Consider the following 23,398-nt stretch of genomic DNA (forward strand, 5'->3'; position numbering starts at 1 on the left):
ATGCTTTATTCAAATATAACATAGCAGAAGTTTCCCAGCATGAAATACGCAATGATTTTTCTAATTGGCTTCAAAATAGAAACAGCTATCACTTATATCTAATACTGTGCCCTCTTCATTACTTGTATGTTTAAAGTCAGTAATTACAGCTATTTAACTTAATGATGAGATGATTCCATAAATTTTTTTCTTGATTCCGATACAATTACAGATTCTGTTCTACATTCCTAATCCTAAAATAGCCTCATAAAAAAGTGGGAATTTATTGGTGAAGGATCGGGAGGTGAGGCTGTTGGTGGAGATGTATTTTATTTAAGATTTTGATAAATTCGTGAGATTTTCATCAATATTTTTCATTTGTGCCATTTTTAAAAAATTCTTCTTTTTTTTTTTACTATTTATCCACTTGTGCCATTTTTGTCTAAATTCGTTATTAAAATCTGTAAATATGTATCATTAGTACCAGCAACAGAAAAGTTGTTTTGTTTTTGTTTTTTTTAATTAAAAGAATCTTTTTAGGAAATCAGAAATTAGGCTGAAATTTTTGCGATTTCGATACCTCCCCAAAAGTTTCGATTCTCAATTTCGATCAATCATCCCAACACTAATTTAAAATAGATTCCCTTCCCACTCGCCAAAAAATGTCGCCTATGAAATCATTAATAAAATACACAATCTTATCTGCAATTCAGCCATGTTTGGCACAAATAAACTTCAGTCTATATCTGACTTGTCCACCAAGTTCTAGTCATAAATGTGCAACAGTCTTGCTATTTTATAATAAGCACAGCTGGACACAACATACAAAACTGTCAATAGCTTTTGGTGCTGCCCTGATTTTGGTTGTGATGGTCCTCTTCAGTTCAGGAATATTCTGGGGATTGTTCCCAAGATTCCAGTTTCTTTTCATGTCATACATAAGACCTTGGTATTTTATCTTTTCCTTCTCAGCCGTGTTTAAACCAGTAACATTGGAGACGCTAACTTCTACAAAGATTGCTTCTTTTTCTTTGTCCCACATCACTATGCCAGGTTTAACAGCTCCGTTTTCTAGATACACAGCTGTAGCAATTGCATAGTCGCTCCAGACAAAGCATGAAGCTACTTGAGTTATGTATTTTTTTTATTTACTCTGAAAAGTTGACAGTAAAACAGTAATAAAAAAAAAAACAAGGCCATTCAAAAATTGGGGAGAGAGTGTATATGGTCATTCTTGTCACTGTATCTTTGCTAGTCTATGCTGATCCTAGCTAAAGATCTCATTCACCACAATACCTCAAACACACCGGGAGTCGTTCTACTACGGGAAGCATTATTCGTTACCATTTGAGCTAACAGCACATGGTTACCAAAGCTAAAAATTAACAGAGTTTAGCTTATAAATGTATATTTGCACATGCATAGAAAAGCACTTTAAGTCAACTTACACCTGCCAAATTCCATTTTTTTTTTTTTAATTTTGACCCTTTAGCAGCTATTTTTATTGGCTAAAAACCAAATCGAATTTGTTCCACAAATTCTAATCCCATATATATATATATATATATATATATATATCAAGTTTCAATTCTGTAAATTAAACGTTGACAAAGTAGTTTGATAGAGATCGTTCCTCACACAAACAAAAAAGGTATATATATATATATATATATATATATATATATAGAGAGAGAGAGAGAGAGAGAAAGAGATGCTGATTTTTAATACAGCCATCATCTATATGGTTCCGATTCTTCATTGGTTCTTCAATTCTTCAGTATCTTTATGGAATTCTTTTGGACCATCCTAAATATTCTGGTTATAAGCAGTTTTTGTGTCCATTTATTTTTCTTTCATTTCGCTTTATTGTTCACCCAAAATACTCATGCTACCAGATCAGGCTGTCTGAAGATGTCGACTGCCTGACTTAAATGCACCAAACATTGATCTCTTTGTAAAACTCAATCATGTTCTGCAAAAACAAAAGAAAAAAAAACAATTTTTCTCTACACAACAACCAAACTAAACACCATGAATAAATATTGAACAACTTGAAGCATATAATCTTTTTTTTTTCCAAAATTACTGGATTTAGCATAAAATAACCTAAAAAGGATTGATATGCTGCAAAACAGGACAAGCAAACAAAACTCCATGAATAAATATTTGAAGATATAAAGAACTGTAAGCATAAATCTTTTCTTTTTTTTTTTTCCGAATTACTACATTCAACCTTAAATAACCTGAAAAGTGTTGATATGCCATAAAACAAAACGACCAACACAATCAATTCTTCCAATATCTCTATCAATTTCTCTCAAACGATTCCAATCACTCTGAGCAGTATCTCTGTGACCTTCGTATTTCACTATTTTCTGTGTCCATTTATTCTTTTGATTTCACCTCAATTTCCACATCGATTTCTTCTCTTCAAAGTTGTTAGTAAAATCACATCTGGCTTTCAGTCTGTTTTAGGTGATTTATTGGAATCCCAAAGTTCCAGAGGATATAAGACAATTCTACTTGTTGCTAATCATACTATCTGTATTATTAGTATTATTATTGTTATTATACTAGCAGGACCTGTGGAAATTCCACAGCCGCATCTTTCATATGTAATATATTGCTGCCAGGCATTCTGTGGACGTCCAGTGTGAATGGAGACCCCGTTATATTAGTGTAACCCTTTTTTTTTTTTAAACTAAAAATATTTATCTAAGTAATCTTGTTAATGTAGTGTCAGAATATATCTGCTTATTACAGTTTATTTCCAATATCCTTTTTGACATATTCCTATTGTATGGAGGCTCAATGCAAACAATATCATTATACCATATTTAGACAGAACAGATACTACTCTTGGATCCTAGCCAGATCAAGAAGGTATATTTTAGTTTCACATATGGCCCATTGTTTTTTATTTATTTAATTTTTTTTTTACATTGAGTCTTTGATGATTGGGAGATTTTATCTATTAAAAATGAGGATAGAAGGTGACAACATACTACGAACATTAAATTAACGTATTTACATTGTAATTTAATGTTCATAATATGTTATCACCGTCTATCCTCTGGTTTAATAAATAGGATCTCCCGATCGAATAACTTATAATCGGGAAACAGTGACACACGTACATACGTTAAGAAGAGACGTTGCAAGCCTGTCTCTGCTTTATCGTTATTTTCATGGCAAGTGCTCGTCTGAGCTCCAATCTATGGTCTCCCCTCGCCAAACTTTCACGAGAAACACTCGTCTAGCTGAAAACACTATCAATAATTTCGCCCACTCTTTATCCGTGCCTAAACCAACATAGATTCCATGGAGAAGGCTTCTTTCTTAGAACTGCAGCCTGTGGAACTGTCTTTCGTTTGCCTGCTTTCCAACTGATTATAATATGGTCATCTTCAAGTCCAATGTAAACAAGTTCTTGATGAGCCTTTCCCCGTAAATAATCCAATTTACCAAATTTACACTTCTAACGATTACTGTGATATTGTCCCATTGACTATTGTAGACACTTTAACCTTTATCCTCGAGTGGCCTCTGGGCCTTGATAAGTGGTGATTCCTATGTAAAAAAATTTAAAAAAAGGGGGGGGTACTATGGTATTAATATATAGATTATTATTATTATTATTATTTGTATATTTCATTATTGTTTCTACTATAATTTGAAATACAACATTTTGGGTTTGAAATCAATATGGCTTGCTTTAAAAAAACATTTTTTTTCTTGCTGTTTACAACATTTTGCACTGCATGCTGAATACAGAATGTGTTACCCTGATTAGAAGAGAGTTTTTGCTTACATCAATTTGAGACACACCCACGACCACAACCACCACCATCATCATCATCATCATCATTGTATATATTTCTACTATTATATAAATGTCACTCTGTGTGAGTTCCTTCCTCATAGGTTCTGAAACGGCTGAGCCCATCTTTTGCAAATATTATGCAAAGGTAATTTATATGCCTGGCAGTGTTCTTAGATATGTTTTGTACAGAAATTCATCCAATAAGTATCGAAAATTTTAAAAATCCGATTTTAAAAATAGTCTTTCTCTCTTATAGGTGAAAAAATAGCATTTTTACAGGGGAATATTTTACGTTACACTGGGCAAGGGAAATAATAAAATCTCAGCAAATCATTTCATCTTTAAAAAAAAAAAAAAACAATTTTATTGTCATCTGGAGATATAGCTCAGTGGTAGAACATTCAACTACAGATCAAATGATCCCTTGTTCAAGCCCCGGTGTACCTCACCATTTTATTTTAATTTTTTTTCTTATTAATGAGTTCAATTTATGATAAAATAAGAGGTACCATTTAAAATTGCAGCAAATCATTTCTTTGTTTGCATATTTTAAGACTAAACATAAATCAGAAGTGACTTTTCCAGGGCATTCATCATCAAGCCCAAATATCAGCTGACATGATATTGTAAATGGACAGAATTTGATGAATAGCGTTATCATTTATTTTATTTTTTCAAATTAGTCCACCGGGCAAATTTTTCCTCATAATATATAATAATCAATAGAGGATTGATTCTATAATAATACATATGTAATCTGCGCAAACTAAAATATCATGTTTCAGTGTATCGTACAACCGGGTAACGCCGGACAGCCAGTTAGTCTAATATATACAGTAATGTGGATGAATTTGTGGACACCAGAAACGCAGTATTAGTTCGCTCTATATTTCATCGATTATTCCAATATGAAATTTTGTTTCAAGATGGTAATTTTTCACAGATCAGGCCCTTTTTCAAAATTCAAAAAAAAAAGTATTTTGAATCAATTTTTATCAAAGACGTACTTTATCTGATTCCACATACTTCCTTAGTGATATTAAAAGAAAGTAGGAGTTAATATTCCCATACACAAGTAAGTATTTTTTTAGTCTTAGAAACACGGAGGATTTTTACACTAATGACCTTAATGTTGGCATCTGGTAGTCTAGAAGAGTATGAAATTGCGCCTGTAGAGGTGGTCGAACACCGTCTTTTATGGCTGAATAAGCCTCTTGTTGACCTACATTGTCGGTGGCAGATATTACAGGTGAAGGTCGGTGTGTCGTGTTGGTGGTCTGTTGAATTTTGTTGACTAGCCTTCCTGAATAGTCTTTTGGTCTCCGCCCATTCTGCGATGGACCTTTTGCTAGTGGTCAGGCCTTTGGTTACCGTTTGTCTCCAGATGTTGCGGACTTTAGCTTTGAGTTCTCAGCTGATAGGGTAAATATCACATGCTTTCATGTTGCGTTTACACACGTCAAGATAGCGGAGGTAAGGACGACCAATTTTCCTTTTGCCAGTAGTGAGTTCACCGTAGAGAATACCTTTTGGGATTCGACCATTGTCTATGTGGTGCACATTGCCCATCCAGCATAGATGTCTTTGACGAAGGAGAGTGAACATGACCTTATTAGATTTATTATTTGAATGGTGTTCAATTCAATCGTCATTTGCATTATGGATTTTTTTATTTTTTTTACGATATTCAATAACTTTATAATAAAATAAGTGGTTGACCGTAGTCAAAAGTCACCTGAAACTACTACACTAAAGTGTAAGGGAAAGCAGTACTTCTTTTCAGAGTGAAAAGTACCATTTTTTTAGGCTTTGGTATAACTTGATTGAGGCTTGAACCCCAGTGTCTTGACGCATTGAAGTGAAGAATCTCTAATCATTATTTAAAAAAAAAAAATTAGTAGATGATGCTGATCATGGTGGTATCACCCCATTATGATGATTTGTTTCTAATTTTTTTTGATTGAGAATTGTGTGTTTGTTTTTTTTTACTTTCTTTTTAATATCTATGTTTGTAATTGTATCTTTTTATGTTGCATTAAATATTTAAATCTTCGTCTTAGATATGTACATTTAAAATATAAATCCGTTTTGTGTAAAATGTACAGTTTTTTTTTGTTTTTTTTTTCTTTTTGTGGTTAATATTTTTTTTAAATCTTTAGTATTATCAAAAAATAGTTTCAGTCTTTGAATATTCAGATGTGCCAACTTTCAATGTACAAAACTTTGGAGACTTTTTTGAATGCATAGCAATCTTTGATTATTTTGAGAAAAGAAAACAAGTTAAACTATTTTAAACTGAGATGCTAAATGATTTGAGAATCTCTCATTGTTTTTATTGTGATTTTAACAAAACAATGATTTTTTTACCACTCAGTAAAACAATACTGAAATAAAGAATTTACTTTTATATTAAAACTGAAGTTAGTTCTTGTTTCGTCATTTTATTTTTTTTTTAAAGCTCAGAAATATTTTCTTTAAATCTCTGGTAAAATTTTAATATATATATAATATGACTACTTCATTTAATCACATAAATTAATATATGAAGATATAATTTTATGCGTAAATTTTCAGTATTTACTTCAACAGTGCTCAATACATAGGTATTGACTAACTATGTGGTAAGTTATGAAAATATATATGGCAATTAAGCTACACAGAATATTCCGCGTTTCATTATCGTGAGAAGTCGTCAGACTTATGTTTAAATTATATATATATATATATATATATATATATAATTTAAACTTTGGTATAATTTCTCTCTCTCTCTCTCTCTCTCTCTCTCTCTCTCACACACACATATATATATATATATATATATATATATATATACAAACTCAGGCATATGTTTTAAACTCAGATTTTATATTTTAGGCTCCAATACATCTTTTTTAAGCAGAAGTATAATTTTATTTTCTAAATAATTTTCAATTGAACCAATATGGTATGGCAGTCTTGACTGACTTCTATTAATTACTTTCACAAATCTTTTTAGAATTGAGTACTTACAGGAGGGACCACGTGGCGGTTGCCAACATTAATAAGTGAAATTAAATATAAGGGTCTAGTTAGTCGAAGAAGAAAACGAAACCATATAAGACTTGTCAGATGAATCTTTATTGACCAACCAAAATTTTTAAAAACTCAAGAAGTGGACATTGAATAATGAGGTTTTTAATTTGAAGTAAAAATTGTGGCGCAACAAAATTATAAAAGTTGGCATGTTTGCATAACCGAAATTATTCCTCGATTTTAAATTTTTTTTTTTTTTTTTTTTTTTACACTTATTGGTAAATATTTCTAAGGATTTACTTGTATATAATTTTGATGTTTTATTTCAATGATTGAGATATTATAATATTGTTTCTATAATAGTGTATCATTGTTTAATATTTCATAATAATCGGTGTTTAATAGTTTCTATAATAGTGTATCATTGTTGAAAGAATTTATGAACAACTGTGCTTGAGGCACCCCCAGAAGAGCACTGACCAAAAGATGATATTTTGCATTGATACTATTTTCTTCTTTTTTTTTTTTAATTTTAATTTCCGGTTGTTTAATAAACAAAAACAATGCGTACAGTGATAAGTTTGCGTTCACAAATTTTTTTTTGTTATTGAATGGGGGTGGGTTGGGGGGGGGCTATTTATAAAAAGTTTAACTAATCGACTAAAATATACATTGTGTTATTTACAAGCATCTTTTTTCGTTTTGTTTCATGCATATTTTTAGTTGAAAAAAAATTATTTACAGAACGTTATTTTGTGAATCCAAACAATAACATGCATTATATTTCTGAATTTTTGGGATGAGGATTGGTTATTCATATTATTTAGATTCTTCAGACTATTGTTCTCATCTTGAGTGTCATTTTTCACAACTTTTCGGCGAAATGTATCCTTTTGGTCATTGCTCATTTTGGAGTGCCTCAAGTACAATTGATCCCAATTATTATATCTATTTATATGTTGAAATGTGATGGCTACCTGTTGTGTATGTATTTATTGCAACTTACGAAACTTTTTATTGATTCCAGATCCTAGCTTTAGAAGAAACTGAACTCCGTAATGCCCGCAAGCTAGCTGAACTCCGAGAAGATGAAAACTACCTCCGCGAGAGCCTCCGTTCCAGAGAAGACTGTTCCAAGAATGCTGAGATTCTACAGAAGATAGCTAACCTTGAAAAGCAGAATGAAGAGTTGAGAGCCAAAGTTAGTGAACTGGAGGAAAGTGAGACCCTTCTGAGGGAACACTGGAAGCAGATTGCTGATGCTGAAGCAAACAAGACTGAATGTCTTCAAGAGAAAATTAAGATGTTGGAATCGCTCAACAAAGAACTCCAGAGCAAGCTGATTGATGAAGAGGAAAGATTTGAGACTGGAGTGTCTCTTGCTTCAGAACTATCATTCAGCGAGAACCTTACTGATTCCGAGGAGTCTCGTGCTATGTCCGAAGTTGAGTCGAAGCTAAAAGAAACAGAAGCTCGTTTGTACAGTGTGACAGAGTCGAGGAATGCTAAGATTGAGGCGTTAGAAGACCGTGTGGAGAGACTTCAGGAAACTGAACAGAAGCTGAGCGAGACTATCATTGAAATGGAGCAGAGAGAGAAGCAACTGTTGGCCAAGCTTAAACTTTGTGAACACGCTGACTTCACTGTTGAGAAGATGCTGAGCTATGAGGATCAGATAAAGGAGCTCAACGTTTCCCAAGAGAATCTGCTGAACGCGTTCGACACCCTGGCAGATCCTGAGAGCCAGACACAGCAGATCATTAGTGCCCTCAAAGTCGAGCTGTTAAGTTGCCGGCAGAAGAGTGACGATCTCTGCTTTAAAGAGAGACAGATCAGCGAACAGTTGAAGAATGAGAACAACTCCTTGAAGAGTTGCCTCGATCAGTCGGAAGCAAAAGAGAAGGAACTGACTGCAAAGATCCAGTCACTTGAAGAAGAAAACAAGACCAGAAAAGGTGTGTCTGAAGAGTCTTCATCAACCATCAAGCAGGAAGCATCAACTTCTTCCTTGTTTGTCCGAATCCAAGAGTTGGAAGTCGAGAACCAAGAACTGCGATCGAAAGTCGATGGCTCTAAGAATTCGTCACGTCAAAAAAATAGTTCATCAATTTCTCTAAACTATGAGCGTCTCTGTGAATTAGAAAAAGAGAACTCTGAGCTGCTGGCTGAAGTGAACAAACTGCGGGATGTTGAATCCCAGCAAAAGGTGACAGCAGAAAAGATGCGTCTCTTGGAAGAACACGAAGAGAATCTGATGGAGAAGGTGATGGAACTCGAAGACACGTGTGAAAGTCAGAAAGAAGAGCTCCAGAAATTCCAAAAGGACAGGAGTGATGGTGGTAAAGACTTACTGGTGCAGCTCCGTGCAAGTGAGGCTCAACTCGAAGAAGAACAAAAGAGAGTCGCCGAGCTGCAAAAGTTGGAGGCTGAAACGCAGGAACGGTTGGTGGCCGAAGAGGAAGCCAATAGAGCCCTTCGAGAGCAACTCCAATCATTCCGTTTACGGTTGGAAAATGTGAAAGATACTTTTGCCGACCACGAGACCTCCAAGAAACAACTAGAACAAGAACTAGCAGCCGTCCGGCATGAAAAAGAACTTGTTATCGCAAAGCTTCAACAAATCAGTGAACGCCATGCCATTCGAGAGGAAATCATCGAAGAGTCTGACAGTCAAAAAAGCTCCCCAGAAATCCAACATTCCTCAGAATCATCAAATAGTAACCAGCTCCTTCCAAGTACAGAAAATCGATATCTAATCTTAATAGAAAAGTTGGAATTGGCCTTGAAGGATATTAGTCATAGCGCTCATTCCGACCAATGGTTGACCAACGAAAGTGGTGAAATCCTTTTCTCACCTAAAAAGTTCCTCTCGGAGAGTAAGATAAATGACTCTTCTTTGGCGGATCCGATATTTGAGGAACTTTTACAGATGTCACAGAAAGAACTAGCCATGCTTATCCAAGCGCTGCAAAAAGAAATGCAAAAGAAATGCGAGAAACTCAGAGACTTTCAGACCGAATTCATGAACTTTGTCAAAGGAATCCGACACGATCCGATCATTTATCAAGACGAAGAGGTCCATAAAACTGTTTATGCAGAAACCAGAACATTCCACAAATCATCAAAGAATCAGGTAAGCACAATTCCATCATTTTTTTTTTTTTTTTCTGCTAATGCATTAATTTTCATGAGGATGTCATCCATGGAATTCACAATCCTAGATGTAGTCTAACTATATTTAGTACAAATTTGCATGATATTGCCAAGCTTATCAAAAATCTTGATCCCTGTAAAGCAACTGACCCTGATGGCATTCCAATTATAGTGCTCAAAAAGCTTCAACCAGAACTAGCTCCCATACTTACAAAGCTGTTTCAATGTTGTCTTAAGGAGAAATGCTTCCCAATACCCTGGAAAAACCTCTTCAGTCTGCCCTGTATTTAAAAATTCAGGCAATTAGTCATTTCCCTCTCAGTATGGACCAGTCAGATTCCTGTGCATCATTAGTAAGTTTCTGGAATCTGTGTTAAACATAAAAGTGACCAACCACCTCAACAGAAACAACCTCCTCAGTGCAATATGGTTTTCACTCTGCTAGATCTGCAGCTGATGTACTAACAGTAATATCTCACAGGATTAGTGAATCTCTTGACATAGGCCTTGTTTCTAGGGCAATTGCTCTTGACATATCAAAGGCTTTTGATAGGGTGTAACATAAACGCCTGCTACACAAGATCTTCAGCTACAGAATAGCTGGAAATGTCTTCTCAATTATTAAATCATTCCTCTCTGATAGTTCATAAGAGTAGTAGTTGATGGGCAGAAATCAGAAGCTCACCGTATTAATGCCGGCATCCCTTAGGGATACTGGCATTAAGAAACTATTGTGAGAGGGGCTAGATTTATAAGGGAAATGCAGGCAACTTAATTTTAATTGCCTGCATTTGAAGTGTAAATGTAGTGTTATATTTAAAACTGGATGCAACATCCAAATAAAAAGTGTTTTAAAATTGTCTCTACACAGATGGATCTCCATAGCAGTTAGTTACTCAGCTGCAGATCTAGCAGAGTGAAAACCATATTGCATTGAGGAGGTTGTTTCTGTTGAGGTGGTTGATAACTTCTCTGTTTAACACAGATTCCAGAAACTTACTCATGACACACATGAGTATGACTTATTTGGGTGAATGAAATTTTTTAAAAACTGGTTGTCATATCTAGTTCTACATACAATACTATTTATATTAAAGTGGTGACATTTTTGATTGGGTTAAAATATAAGCATTTTTCATATTTATTAATTTTACCAGAAATGCTGTGGACATAGAGACAATTTTGAAACATTTTTTATTTGGATGCTGTATTCATTTCTGCATACGGCTATACAACTTATTGCTTTCCATATCTCTCTCTCTCTCTCTCTCTCTCTCTCTCTCTCTTTTGTCTCTCGCCCTCTCTTCTGTCCATTTCCCTTCCTACCCATATCTTCCCTTCTATTTCTCTGCCTCGCCTCCTTTCTCTCTTTCTCCTCCCTTTTCTCAATTGTATTCATTTCTCCCTCTTTCTCTCCCTCACTCTCTTTTTCTCATATTTTATCCAATAGTTTGTACTTCCATCTAATTCGAATAGCAGAATTTGCATAATACGTCTTTTCTCGCCTTCTAATCAGATCGCGAATGCAACAAGACTCGTATATAATTTTCTAGTCAGGAATTGAAATTGAGTTTTTAAGTAAACTAAAAAAAAAATAAATTTCTGGCTTTTTTTTTCCCCAAAGAAGATATTTTTATATTATCTGAATTCTTCAGACTACTGTTCACATCTTTAGTGTTATTTTCATAACATTTCGGTAGATGTAACCTCTGACCTTCTTCAGATGTATCTTATTGGACCTTGGAAATCTACATGGAATTTCAAATGGAACCCTTTATTTAATCCATGAGAGTTGCATACTTTCATTTCTTCAGTCATGATCGGGTTGAAGTTGTAAGTAATTCGCAATTGTATTCTTAGTATCGCCCGCATTGAGGATTGAACCTTCAACCTCTGGAAAAGTGTCATTTAGAACTTAATTATACCAAGTGCTTTATGCACTCCACCAAAAGTCTTTGCAAAAATTATTTTTGCTCATAATTTTTTTAATTTCCATTTTCAGGTTCCCACAAATGAGCACACTACGCCTGCTGGTGAGAAAACTACCCCCACGAAATCATGCAATGAGGAACAAATGCCAGCCGAGCCCTCCGAACCGGCACTCACCCAGCAGCAACAGCAAGACGAGCCGAAGAATAAATCGATGACAGATGCAAAGACGACAAGCGATGTGAAAATGCCCCACGCGGAATATGAAGCGTGGCAGGCAAAGGTGGCAATACTCACGGACATTGAGGCCAATTTGCCCGATGTCATGGAATCAGCTTCCCAGCTTGAACTCCTGCTGGAGATTCTTCAGGAAAGAAAGGTTAGTACCTCTCTTTTTTATTTATTTTTTTATTTTGGTGGTTGTGCTGGTGACGGCAGTTTTTGTTGTTTTTTTTTTTGTTTTTTTTTTTTTGTTTTGTTTTTTTTGTTTTTGTTTTGTTTGTTGTTTTTTTTTGTTAAATTTTAAACCGTTTCAAAGGGCAAGAGTATAAAAACAATTAGTTTCCTTAATTTAATTGCTTCCATCAATTTTATAAGATTACTAGAAAATGAATTCCTCAAACAATTCTGCACCACTTTTATGTCTCCTTAAAAAGGATTAAAATCAAGTTATGATACTAGGCATTATGTCTAGAATCCTTATTCGATTTTTGGTTTAAATTCATTACGTCATTTTGATTCTAGAAAAATGTCTAAAATTTAAGATTTAATCTTGACAAGTCTTAAGAAGAAATTGAAATTGAGAGAATCTTCATGATTATGGATCAAATTCAAATGGTAGGTTATGTTGATAGTGTGTCCCCCCTTAAAAATCCTTTAAAATACTCCAAAAGAACAAAAATTTGGAATATTTAGTAATTGATCATTTACCTATTGTTAAACTTTACAAAAATTGGAAGAATCTGAAGTTTCACATAGGAATTCCACTCCGTTTTTACCTATTTTGCATAAAACAAAATTAAACTAAACATAGCACATATTAGAACCCCTTATGCCTAACAAATGTGTTCCAAAATACATAATCATTTCATTGTATTAGGAGTGCTATAACTCTGTTTAACGGGTTACAAAGAAAAAAGAACACAGGAATAGAGTAGCAAAATGGAAAGAACATACAAAAGCGATGGTTGTTCGTACTGCTAACAAACAACCTCAGTTGGTCCACCGGATATCGACTCTCACCTTACAGCCTTGCCTTCCAGTATTTATTGTGCATGGATCAGTTCATTCGTAGGTAACACAGGTAGTGCCACCACAACAAGGAGTGAATCCCATACATATAAATATATAAGTATATATACATATCTAACTTTATTGGATAATTTTCTTTATAGAAACAATTTACGCCTACATACATGCATGCATATATGTTTCAGCTGTGATTCCTTTTGAAATCCAGCATGATTAAGCCACTAGTTATAACATGTATGCACATATGTAGTCAAATAATATTTATATAACAAATAACTTTTATTCAGGCTATTGTTGTGCTATTGTTTTGCTTATGATGATAATACCTCTGGTGTATTGTGTATTCACAGTCCAATTTATGAGAAACTAGCGGGACCTGTGGAAATTCCACAGCGGTATTTTTCATATGTAATAAATTCTTGGATATGATACTAATTATGTCAATAATTTTTCATTATTTGTAACTCACCATTTCGCACACCTTACTAATATAATAACTTTGATATATTGTATAGGCTGATTATTTCATTACAAACACACGCATCAATTAATTCACATTTCATCATTTTTCTTAATTCTTGGATATGTTACTTATTTCGACAATCATTTTTCATAATTTTAACCAATATTTCCCCCCCCCCATTTACTAAATAATAACTTTGATTTATTGTCTGTGCTGATTTTTTTCATTACAACACACTAATCAATTAACTCACATTTTTCAGTTTTCATAATTCTTGGATATGTTACTAATTTTGACAATAATTTCTCATATATTTAACACACCTTATAGCCTTCTCCTTACTAAAATAATACCTTTGATATATTTGCTGGGCTGCTTATTTCATTACAAGCACATCAATCAAATAACTCACATTTCATCATTTTTCATAATTCTTGGATATGTTACCAATTTCGGCAATCATTTTTTATAACTAAAAACCCACATTATGCTCCCCTCCTACTAATATAAGAACTTTGATATATTGTCTGAGCTTATTATTTCATTACAAACACACCAATCAAATAACTCACATTTCATCATTTTTCATAATTCTTGCATACGTTACTAATTTCGACAATTTTCATAACTTAGACCCAATATGTCGCTCCCCCTTACTTAAATAATAACTGTGATATATTGCCTGGGATGATTATTACAAACACATCAATCAATTCCGTGTATTCTCATAGTATATATGTTCCATCTATCTTATCCAATCCTGGGTGACGCCGTATATTCTGCTTGTATATATCTTTCACCTATCTAATTCGATCCTGGGCGACATTGGGTATTCTGCTACTATATGTTTTCCACCTATCTCATTCAATACTGGGCGACACTTTCTGCTAGTATATATTTGCGCTTATCACATTTAATCCCGGGTCTGACTTCTGTTAAAAAATATGCATGAAATAAAGTAATGTTTTAATATGAAGCTGTTTCAACCATTTCTGGGACTGGTTTCATATCCCCCCAACCCACTGCTAAAAATATACATGAAATAATGTAATGTCTAAATAGTAAACTGTTTCAACCATTTCTGGGACTACTTCATATCCCGCACCCCACTGTTAAAAATATACATGATCAGGGTGACAGTGTTAGGATTTTTAGCTGTGAGAGTAAATACTCCTGCATCTTCTTTTATTTGTCACTAGCAGGGCTACCTAGTGTTGCCTAGGTGAAAGTGTAAAACTTCTATTTCTCTATCTCCCTCTTTACTCCATTTTATCCCTTCCCATCCCATCTATTTTCTTCACTCCTCTCTTTATACACACACAGACAACTCCTTTTTATGGGGAATGAGTTGGCATAAAGGAATTAACTCCTTGATTAAAAATTCTGTTACTTCCTTTTAGTTAGTAGATAAAACTTGCTGAAAAACTTACTTCCCCTGACAAAGTCTGTTCAAGTTTCAGAGCAAAGAATTAATTTTTATTTTTTTAAATTTTAGCTATTATTCATTCGGGGCAATGCTGATCAAAAAAATACCAATTTTGTGGGTCTTTGTTTTTGTTTTTTTTGTTTTGTTTTAGCTGGAAACACACACTATCAACTGCTTTTTACATTAAACATTAAAATCGATGGAATTGATTGAAAATGTTTTTTATTTTTGCTTTTAGCAATATGGGCCAATACTTGGCATGAATGATTAACGAAACAATATTTTCTTTTATATAAAATGTAGTAAAAGAAAGCTAAGTACAAAGGTAAAAATCATGTTTATCCTATATACTAGCAGGACCTGTGTACCAGTGTTGCCTGGTGGAAGAATGACACAAAGCCAAAACTGATTCCGTAAATGACATCTTCCTCTCAGAAAACAAATCAAACTATGGTTGTTAGTGGGGGACACCCTAGAAAATAGCAGGCACTGGAGGCCATGGCCAAAATTAAATCATCTGATTTCCCGGTAGGACATTGTCTGGCAGTGGCAGCTAGCAAAAGCTACTTGCTGTGATTGTCTGCACTAGTGGTTACTGGTGATTAGTGTTGGTTTGGGGGTGGTTACTTGTTGGTGCTGGCGTTTACTGGAACTGAAATCGGCTGTCTTCAACTGTCGAGTAGGGGTAAAAATCGTCTTTATGAGTCAAAGTATCTGTTTATGCTTGGTTTCTCAACTTTTCTGAAATTTTGTCGCTAAAATTATAAGTTAATAACATTAAATATTTTACATTCATTTTTATTAAAAATTATTTAGTCTTATGATGATAATTGATATCAGTCAGGATATAACTGGAACGCTATATTTAATAAAAAAAGTTGTCTAGTGTTATGTGAACGGGTCCCTTGTCTCAGGTCACCGGTAACAGGTATGAACCTTCATACACATATCGTGATAATGTTTTGAAGGAACTCTCCGCGAGTTCTCTCAGCACAGTGGGATCTGGTTGGTCGGTTTCAGCGTCGATTTCACCTTCGGGTTGATATGCCGTATCACGCTGGAAGGGAATAGATTTTCATGCACACAAAATGAAGACAAACTCAGTAAATTTTCTTGCAAAACACATTATTGAATCTCACTCTACGTGTTTTGTGGTGGTGACGGTCGAGGAAAGTGAGGTGCAACGGCGTCTCTTTGATTAGTGTTAAATTCTCTCGAGATCCAGCTTAACTCTGAGATTTTTGGTGCAGGCATTCACTTATATTGGAAGGTGATAGGGTAGGTATGGTCGCTTACCAGACCAATCACCAATCAGCACGTCATTCTGAGGAACTCCCGATCTAATACGTGTGTGCTGGTGAATCTGCGAATGTTCGCAGGTTTCAACTCCCACGAACAGAGACCAATCCCTTGACCTCTCATCTGGCCCCAGAATTGAAATCATATTCATGATGATTTCAAAACAGCATCGAATTTGTCACTTTTCCCCAACAATAAAAAGTATATGTCTGTTTTACAACACACAATAAATTCATTACTTAACTCTTCCTTTCAGCCAGGTTACCCGCCGCTGCCCGGGCACCCAATAATGCTTAACAGTTAATACAAGCATAGTTGCCCGGCCTTACTCAGTGTTTCGGGGGTCTTAATCTCCTCCCAATGGGAGCTCTACGGCTCCTGGAGGCGGTCACGCCACAGTTAGATTAGGATGATGCGATGCCTCCATTCACTCTTGAAAGACAATGGATACTCCCTTTAAGAGTAGCAGCACGTGAAATTGTAAGGCAATGGTTACATAATTTCCAACCATACCTCTACTGAATTGACACTGCTTGAGTCTAGTGGCAAGGAGAAGTCCAGGATGACTGGAAACAATGCCGAGATAAGCGGAGAACACATATAGCATCTGGAATTCCCAAATGGTCACCCATTTTAGTACTGACCAGACTCAACATTGCTTAACTTTGGTGATGCACAGGAACCGGCGTGTCAATGTGGTGATACCGTATAAAGATTAGAACACACGATGGTATAAAATATTGAAACTAAAGGCAAATTTTTATTTATTGATTAAATAAAAATATTTTGTCTTTTTAACCTACACCTAGTTGGATATTTTTAGTTCTCTACAAAAATAGTTTGTCTAAAATAAAATAAACCTAAATATAAAATTTAAAAAATTCTCATTGAATTAAGATATATTAGTGAAGATTTATCAAATATTTTCATCGATTTTTTTCTAATATAAACGAAGCGTTTTCTCTCCAAAATTAACAATACGTAAGGTTGTATTATGATTTGACATGAAAACTATAAATGATTGTTTTTCGGTCAGCTAAAAGGGAACACTAGAACATCTCCAGGAAAAAAATATAGTAGTATCACTTCTGGTTAATCCCTTTTTTTTTTGTCTCCAATTTGGTGAAGTAGAAATCCTTGCTAATATGACCTTCAATTATGCAAGGCAGAGGTGTTGGGTTATCTGGGGTATTTTACATTTCACTTGTGAAAAAGTACATCAAAGGCATTGTCTACATCAAAAATATATTTTATTTTTTTGTTGTTTGTTTTAAATATCTTGTATCAAAAAGATGTTGTTTAGATGATAAACGATTCGATATTGATCATTTTTTTTTTTTTAATTCTTCTGTTAATGTGTTTAATTGTTTTGTTTCCCTGTCCTTTTTAACAGAATGCTCTGTGCAGTGATGACAAAGCTGGGATTTCGAATGAAGAACTTCTGTATTATGCCAAATTATTTCAGGTAAGTTATATTTCCATACGGCCAGTGATCAAACGAAAATATTTCGTGATTGTTGTGAGGACTCACCTATGCACAAGATATGAACTCTTCCGAACTGTATAAATAGGGCATAAAGTATCGAGGTGTGACCTGTGTATTTTTGTAGTAAGCCATCTTGGCATTACGTGCTACAACTTTTTCTCTCTGTATATTCTGTTTTGTTTCAATACAAATTACTTTTTTGAACCAATATCAGTGTTTGTGTTTTCTTTGTAGATAAAATATAATTATCTATGTACGTGTAACCTATGTAAATTGTTTAATGGTTTAGCACAGAAATACAAATTTAAAAATCTGTTTTACATCTCCATATAGATTTATAATATCTAAAATAAATAAAGAACAGTTCATTTGTAAAAAAAAAAAAAAAGTGTTGTATACTTTTAATGACTGGACTAAAACAAAAAAAATCTCAACTTATTTGCATATGTTTGTTTATTTTTCTAAGTTGGCTAATAATAGAAAATGTGGAATTGGAAGGGAAATGCTAAAAATGGCAGAACATCTTTTTCTATCATTTTTACATATATTTAATATTTTTACATATATTTTACATATATTTTTATTTTATTTAATATTTTTTACATATATTTAATTTTGCATTTTTACATATATTTAATTTTGAATAATAAGTTTTTAAAAGTGTTTAAAAAAAATTTTGACATCGATTATATCAGATTATAATTAAGCAGATTTCTGTTATTTTTAATAAAAATTCTTGCCTAAATATACACACACACACACACATATATATATATATATATATATATATATTCAACCTCAATAATATAATGCCATTTGTGTGTATTTCTATCTATCTATCTATATATATATATATATATATATGAATTATTCGTGGTTAATATTTTCCAGAGGTGAAACAACTTTGAGATTCATGCAAGGGTGCTCAATACGGAAGTAGGGCAAGATATACTTTTTATTTGTTTTGCATACACATTTATATGTTGCTACACATTCATGAGCATGTTTCGGTCAGTGAGTTACAAGTAACTTGAGACGTTTTCAGGTGATATTATTCATACAAAAGTAGAGTCCGTAATGAAAATTGGAAAAAGGTTTGCAGTAAATCTTATTAAAAATGAGTCACATGATATTCAAAACAATAACAGCATTTATTTTATTTTTGAATATCATGTGATTCCTATTTTGATTAAAATCTACTGTAAACCTTTTTTCCAATTTTTATTGCAGGCTCTACTCTTGTACAAGCAGTACCGCCTGAAGGGGTCTCTAGTTACTTGTAACTGAAACATGCTCATGAATGTGTCACAACATATAAATAAATATGTAAAACAAATAAAAAGTAATATATATATATATATATATACACACAAGAAGCATACATGAAAACTGTAAACCAAAATTTACATGTAAAATTTTTTTTTCAACAGAATACCTCCAATAAGTAAAGGCGGTTAATATATCTTATTCCACAGAGTTTCAAAGTTTTCTCTTCAGTCGAAAAATTAATTTTACATGTAAATTTTGGTTTACAGTTTTCATTTATGCTTCTTGCATTAAGCTCCATTTCCAACGGTCATCATATCGAGCTTTTTTATTTGGTTGGGATAAATATAAGCATTAATACTTATTAATACTTATATTGGACTAAAGTTTACAGTTGCCTTTTTCTAATGAATTTCTCCTATTCAGTGCATGATATATATAGTAAGTTATGAAACTAAAGTAAGCTTATATATTATATATATATAAGCTTAATTGCCATATATATATTTTCATAGCTTACTATATATATATATATATTATATATATATAGAGAGAGAGATAGAGAGAGTTTGGTGAATCAAAATATTTTCCATAATCAAGTTTCAAATAAAGAGTATACACCAAGGCATTTTGGTTGTTTACAGCTGTTTCAAAGCAATGTTTAATGTCATACACTGAATCGTAAAATTATAAATACTGATTTTCCGCAAAGCAAAACAATCTATTTTCAAATCAAAAATATTGACTTTTTATATATATATATATATAAAATATATTTTAGTCATCGACATACAGACCTGTTTCGTTGTTTCACAACTCATCAGTGCCGCTAGACTAACACCTCTCCCAAGCCGAGGATCGAACCTAGAACAGATATATATATATATATAGACTAGCACCACCTTTAGCCAGGAATCAAACCCACAACCATCTAATTGATAGTCAGCTGTTCTACTCACTGACCTATGGATTCGACAATCGTAAACGAGATCTAATTCCTTTGTTTTATTTTTAATTTGATTTTTAGTTTTCAATTTGTAATTTTTTTTTTTTTTCAGACTTTAAATAAAAGTGCGAATGGCAGGCCAGCGCATGAAGGGACACGTGAGTTTTTTTTTTTTTTTTTTTTTCAGTTTTCGTTATCACACCAATTGAAGTGATATATACGGCATAATCATGTTCCCATTAGATTATAGATTACTGAAGTTAAGCCACATTGAGCCTGGTCAATACTAAATGGGTGGCCATTTGTGAATACCAAGTGCCATATATGCTCTCTGCTTATCTCGGCAGTTTCCAGCCATTCTGGACTTCTCCCTGCTACTGCAGTCACACAATATCAATTCAAGAGAGGTGTGGTTGGTGATTGTGCAACCCTTGTTTCACAATTACATACGCAGCTAGCCTTACAGGGATTATCCATTGTCTCTGAAGACTGAATGGAGATGATAAATTGAAGTGATATTTAGTAATGTGGTCATCATTTAGACTCTCACAACATTTTCTGTTTTAATTAACCATCTGATTTCTTGTTTCTCTGCAAAAGATTAAGTATATAAGTGTGTAAGAAGGCTGTTAGCAATGTGGAATACCAGGTGTGGAAGTGACATAACATATTAACCAAAACAGACAAATGAGCGAAGGTCTGGCCTGATTTTGTATTCCTGTTCCATTTTTATGGCATTCTTATGGTTTGTTTTCTTTTTGAAAAAGAAGCATATTTTCGAAGTTATCAAAGGCATTTTACCATCTGCAGTTATATAAAACAGTAAGTCCATATTTACTGATTTATATATGTGAATTATTTGGGAAAAAAAAAACAAATATACGAAGATTTATAATCGTAATACTTTCGTTTGTTTTTGTTCATACATCTCGTCACTTCAACATCATTGCATTCCACATTGTTAAAAGCCTTTTTATACACTTGTATACTTGTTTACCAGAAGTGGTTCAAGCAAACTACCTTTCCTTTTAAAAAGATTAAATGCTTATTATTAAACTAAAACTCCTTCCTTAAAAAAAAAAAAAAAAAACATACACACACATTCACTTCCAAATCTGGGCTTCATGTCTTCTTTTCTACTAGCTATAACTCCCCTGTGCATATTCCACCTTTAAATCAAAATTACTCGTCTATAAAAAAAAAAAAATCTTAATTTAAATTTTATTTACATCATATTCAAGGGTTACATTACCAAAGTTAAGTAACCTTCAGGCAAGCCAATATACTAAATGGGCGACTGTCTGGAAAGACTAAGTGTTGTATATAACAAATTCAAAGTAATCTACAAATCCATCTTTTACAAAAACAAAAATATCTCCAGTACTTGTACAGTTTAATCAAGGCATTAAAAAATGAAAATATCAAAAAAAGGTTGTATTATACGTATCTGTTTTGAACTGAAAATCTCTGAAAAAAAATTTCACTTAATTTCATCTAGTAGTTTTTTTTTGTTTTGTTTTTTTTTTTTACAGCAGAAAAACACGTTTTTATGACAGCACATTGAAGGAAGATCTTTGAATTTTTTTTTTTTTTTTTGATTTTTAGGACACACCACGGGGAGATAACTCAATTTAAAGTGCCGTCTACTTTAATCTTTAATACTAGCTTTTCTTTCTAAAAATCGAACCTTTTGCAAATTGTTTTTTTTTTTTTTTTTTTTGCTGTAAAAAAAAAAAACAACTACTTGATGAAATTAAGTTAAAATTTTTTTCAGAGATTTTCAGTTCAAAACGGATACATACAATATAAACTTTTTTTTGATATTTTCATTTTTTAATGTCTTGATTAAACTGTACAAATACCAGATCTACAATTAAAAAAAAAACCTAATAACAACAGCAATCGTTATAATCACATTATTTAGTCATTACATTATTACTAGCGATGTCGAGCCTAGTCAGTACCAGATGGGTGACCATTTGGGAAGGCAAGGCGCTGTATGTACCACAAGATAAAATACCAGGTTGGGAAACTGGTGCAGTCTATTCTTCTCTCGAGGATAGATGGGGCTGTCTTAGGCCATGGTAGGCAACCCATCTAGTGATGGTGTCACGATAAAAAAATACCCTTGATAGACTTGGCGAAACATCAAGTATTCAGCTACGGACAAGATTTGAATTACACTACAAAACTCGTGTGGTGGGTTCAATCTCGGCTGCAGCCACATGTTACGTTATTACTAGCAGGGCTACACTTAAATATGATATTTTGATTTACGCAAATTTTGTGTTTAGTGTTATAGAGTCAATTATTTCATAATGTAGCCAATATATAGTCATGATTTCAAAAGTAAAAAAAAAATATATGATTTGAGTGCCATCAGCTAAAGTCGAAAAAAAACATACGTTTTATGATTCAAACTATGTCCACAAGTTAAGCAAAGACTGAGGTTTATTTGTGCTTAATATAATTGCACTGTAGAAAGGAGTGTGAATTTTATTAAAAACAAGCTGATTTCTATGACAACAATGTTTTTGTTAGACAAGATGCAAGTATGGGCGGTTGGACGGTCCACAGAGTTTTATAATTATATAGATACTAGCAGGCTCCCCAAAAAGGAGGCACTCTGGATTTAAACAAAAATTAAAATTTCCTCAGTTAAGTTAAATTATCATTTTGTGGTGGTTTGTGAAACAATAACTATGTTTGTTGGTTTGGGTTTATTATCATCCGGTTTTTGGTATTTGAGATGCTGCAAATCTCTGACTTTGTAGTGAGACAAAAATTAAAAATGCTTCAGTCTAGAAGTTTTTTTTTTTTGCTTTTCTTTACTATCCGAGGACAGAAGAGATGAAGTGGAAAACAGATGCTATGTTTAGCTCTTAGCCAAAAGGCTAAGGAGTCTGCCTGAGTTTATGAGTTCTTAAGTGTTAACTATTCTGAACTTTTGCTGAATATCTTCCAAAAATAACTGGCTTCCTGACCTAAAATTGTTTTTTTTTTTACCTTCCTTTTGCAAAACTTTAAAATTCCACTATATACACAAAAAAAACTCAACCACCATGAATAAATACTTACAGATATGAAGAATTTGAAAAATAAAATTTTACCAAAATTGTTATACTTGATATTAAATAACCTGAAAAGGGTTGATATGCTGTTAAACAAGACAATGAAATCAAACTTCATGAATAAATATTTGAAGATATAAAGAACTTGTAGCTTAAAAAATTTTACCAAAATTGCTATGGCATTGAATAACCTCAATCCTAAACCAAACTACCCAAAAATATTTTCAAAAATAGATTTTGAAAGATCATTCTTACCCAGTTAATGTATCTCTTTTATTCCCTTGTTATAAT

At 33.2% G+C, this 23,398-nt stretch overlaps 1 protein-coding gene across 7 annotated transcripts in view; it reads left to right on the forward strand.

The window, feature by feature from the left end:
• The window catches only part of LOC145245893 (uncharacterized), a 321,405-nt gene that overhangs the window by 234,446 nt on the left and 63,561 nt on the right, over window positions 1–23,398 (forward strand). For all 7 annotated transcript variants that reach the window (XM_080107620.1, XM_080107621.1, XM_080107622.1 and 4 more), the window contains 4 exons: window positions 7,845–9,950; window positions 11,973–12,278; window positions 17,732–17,803; window positions 20,149–20,194. In XM_080107620.1, coding sequence (XP_079963746.1) covers window positions 7,845–9,950; window positions 11,973–12,278; window positions 17,732–17,803; window positions 20,149–20,194 — 2,530 coding nt within the window. The remainder of the gene's footprint in view (window positions 1–7,844; window positions 9,951–11,972; window positions 12,279–17,731; window positions 17,804–20,148; window positions 20,195–23,398) is intronic.

Source organism: Euprymna scolopes, chromosome 23, assembly GCF_053919585.1.
Source record: "Euprymna scolopes isolate OS-2025 chromosome 23, ASM5391958v1, whole genome shotgun sequence".
In the NCBI taxonomy this organism is placed as follows: Eukaryota; Metazoa; Mollusca; class Cephalopoda; order Sepiida; family Sepiolidae; genus Euprymna; species Euprymna scolopes.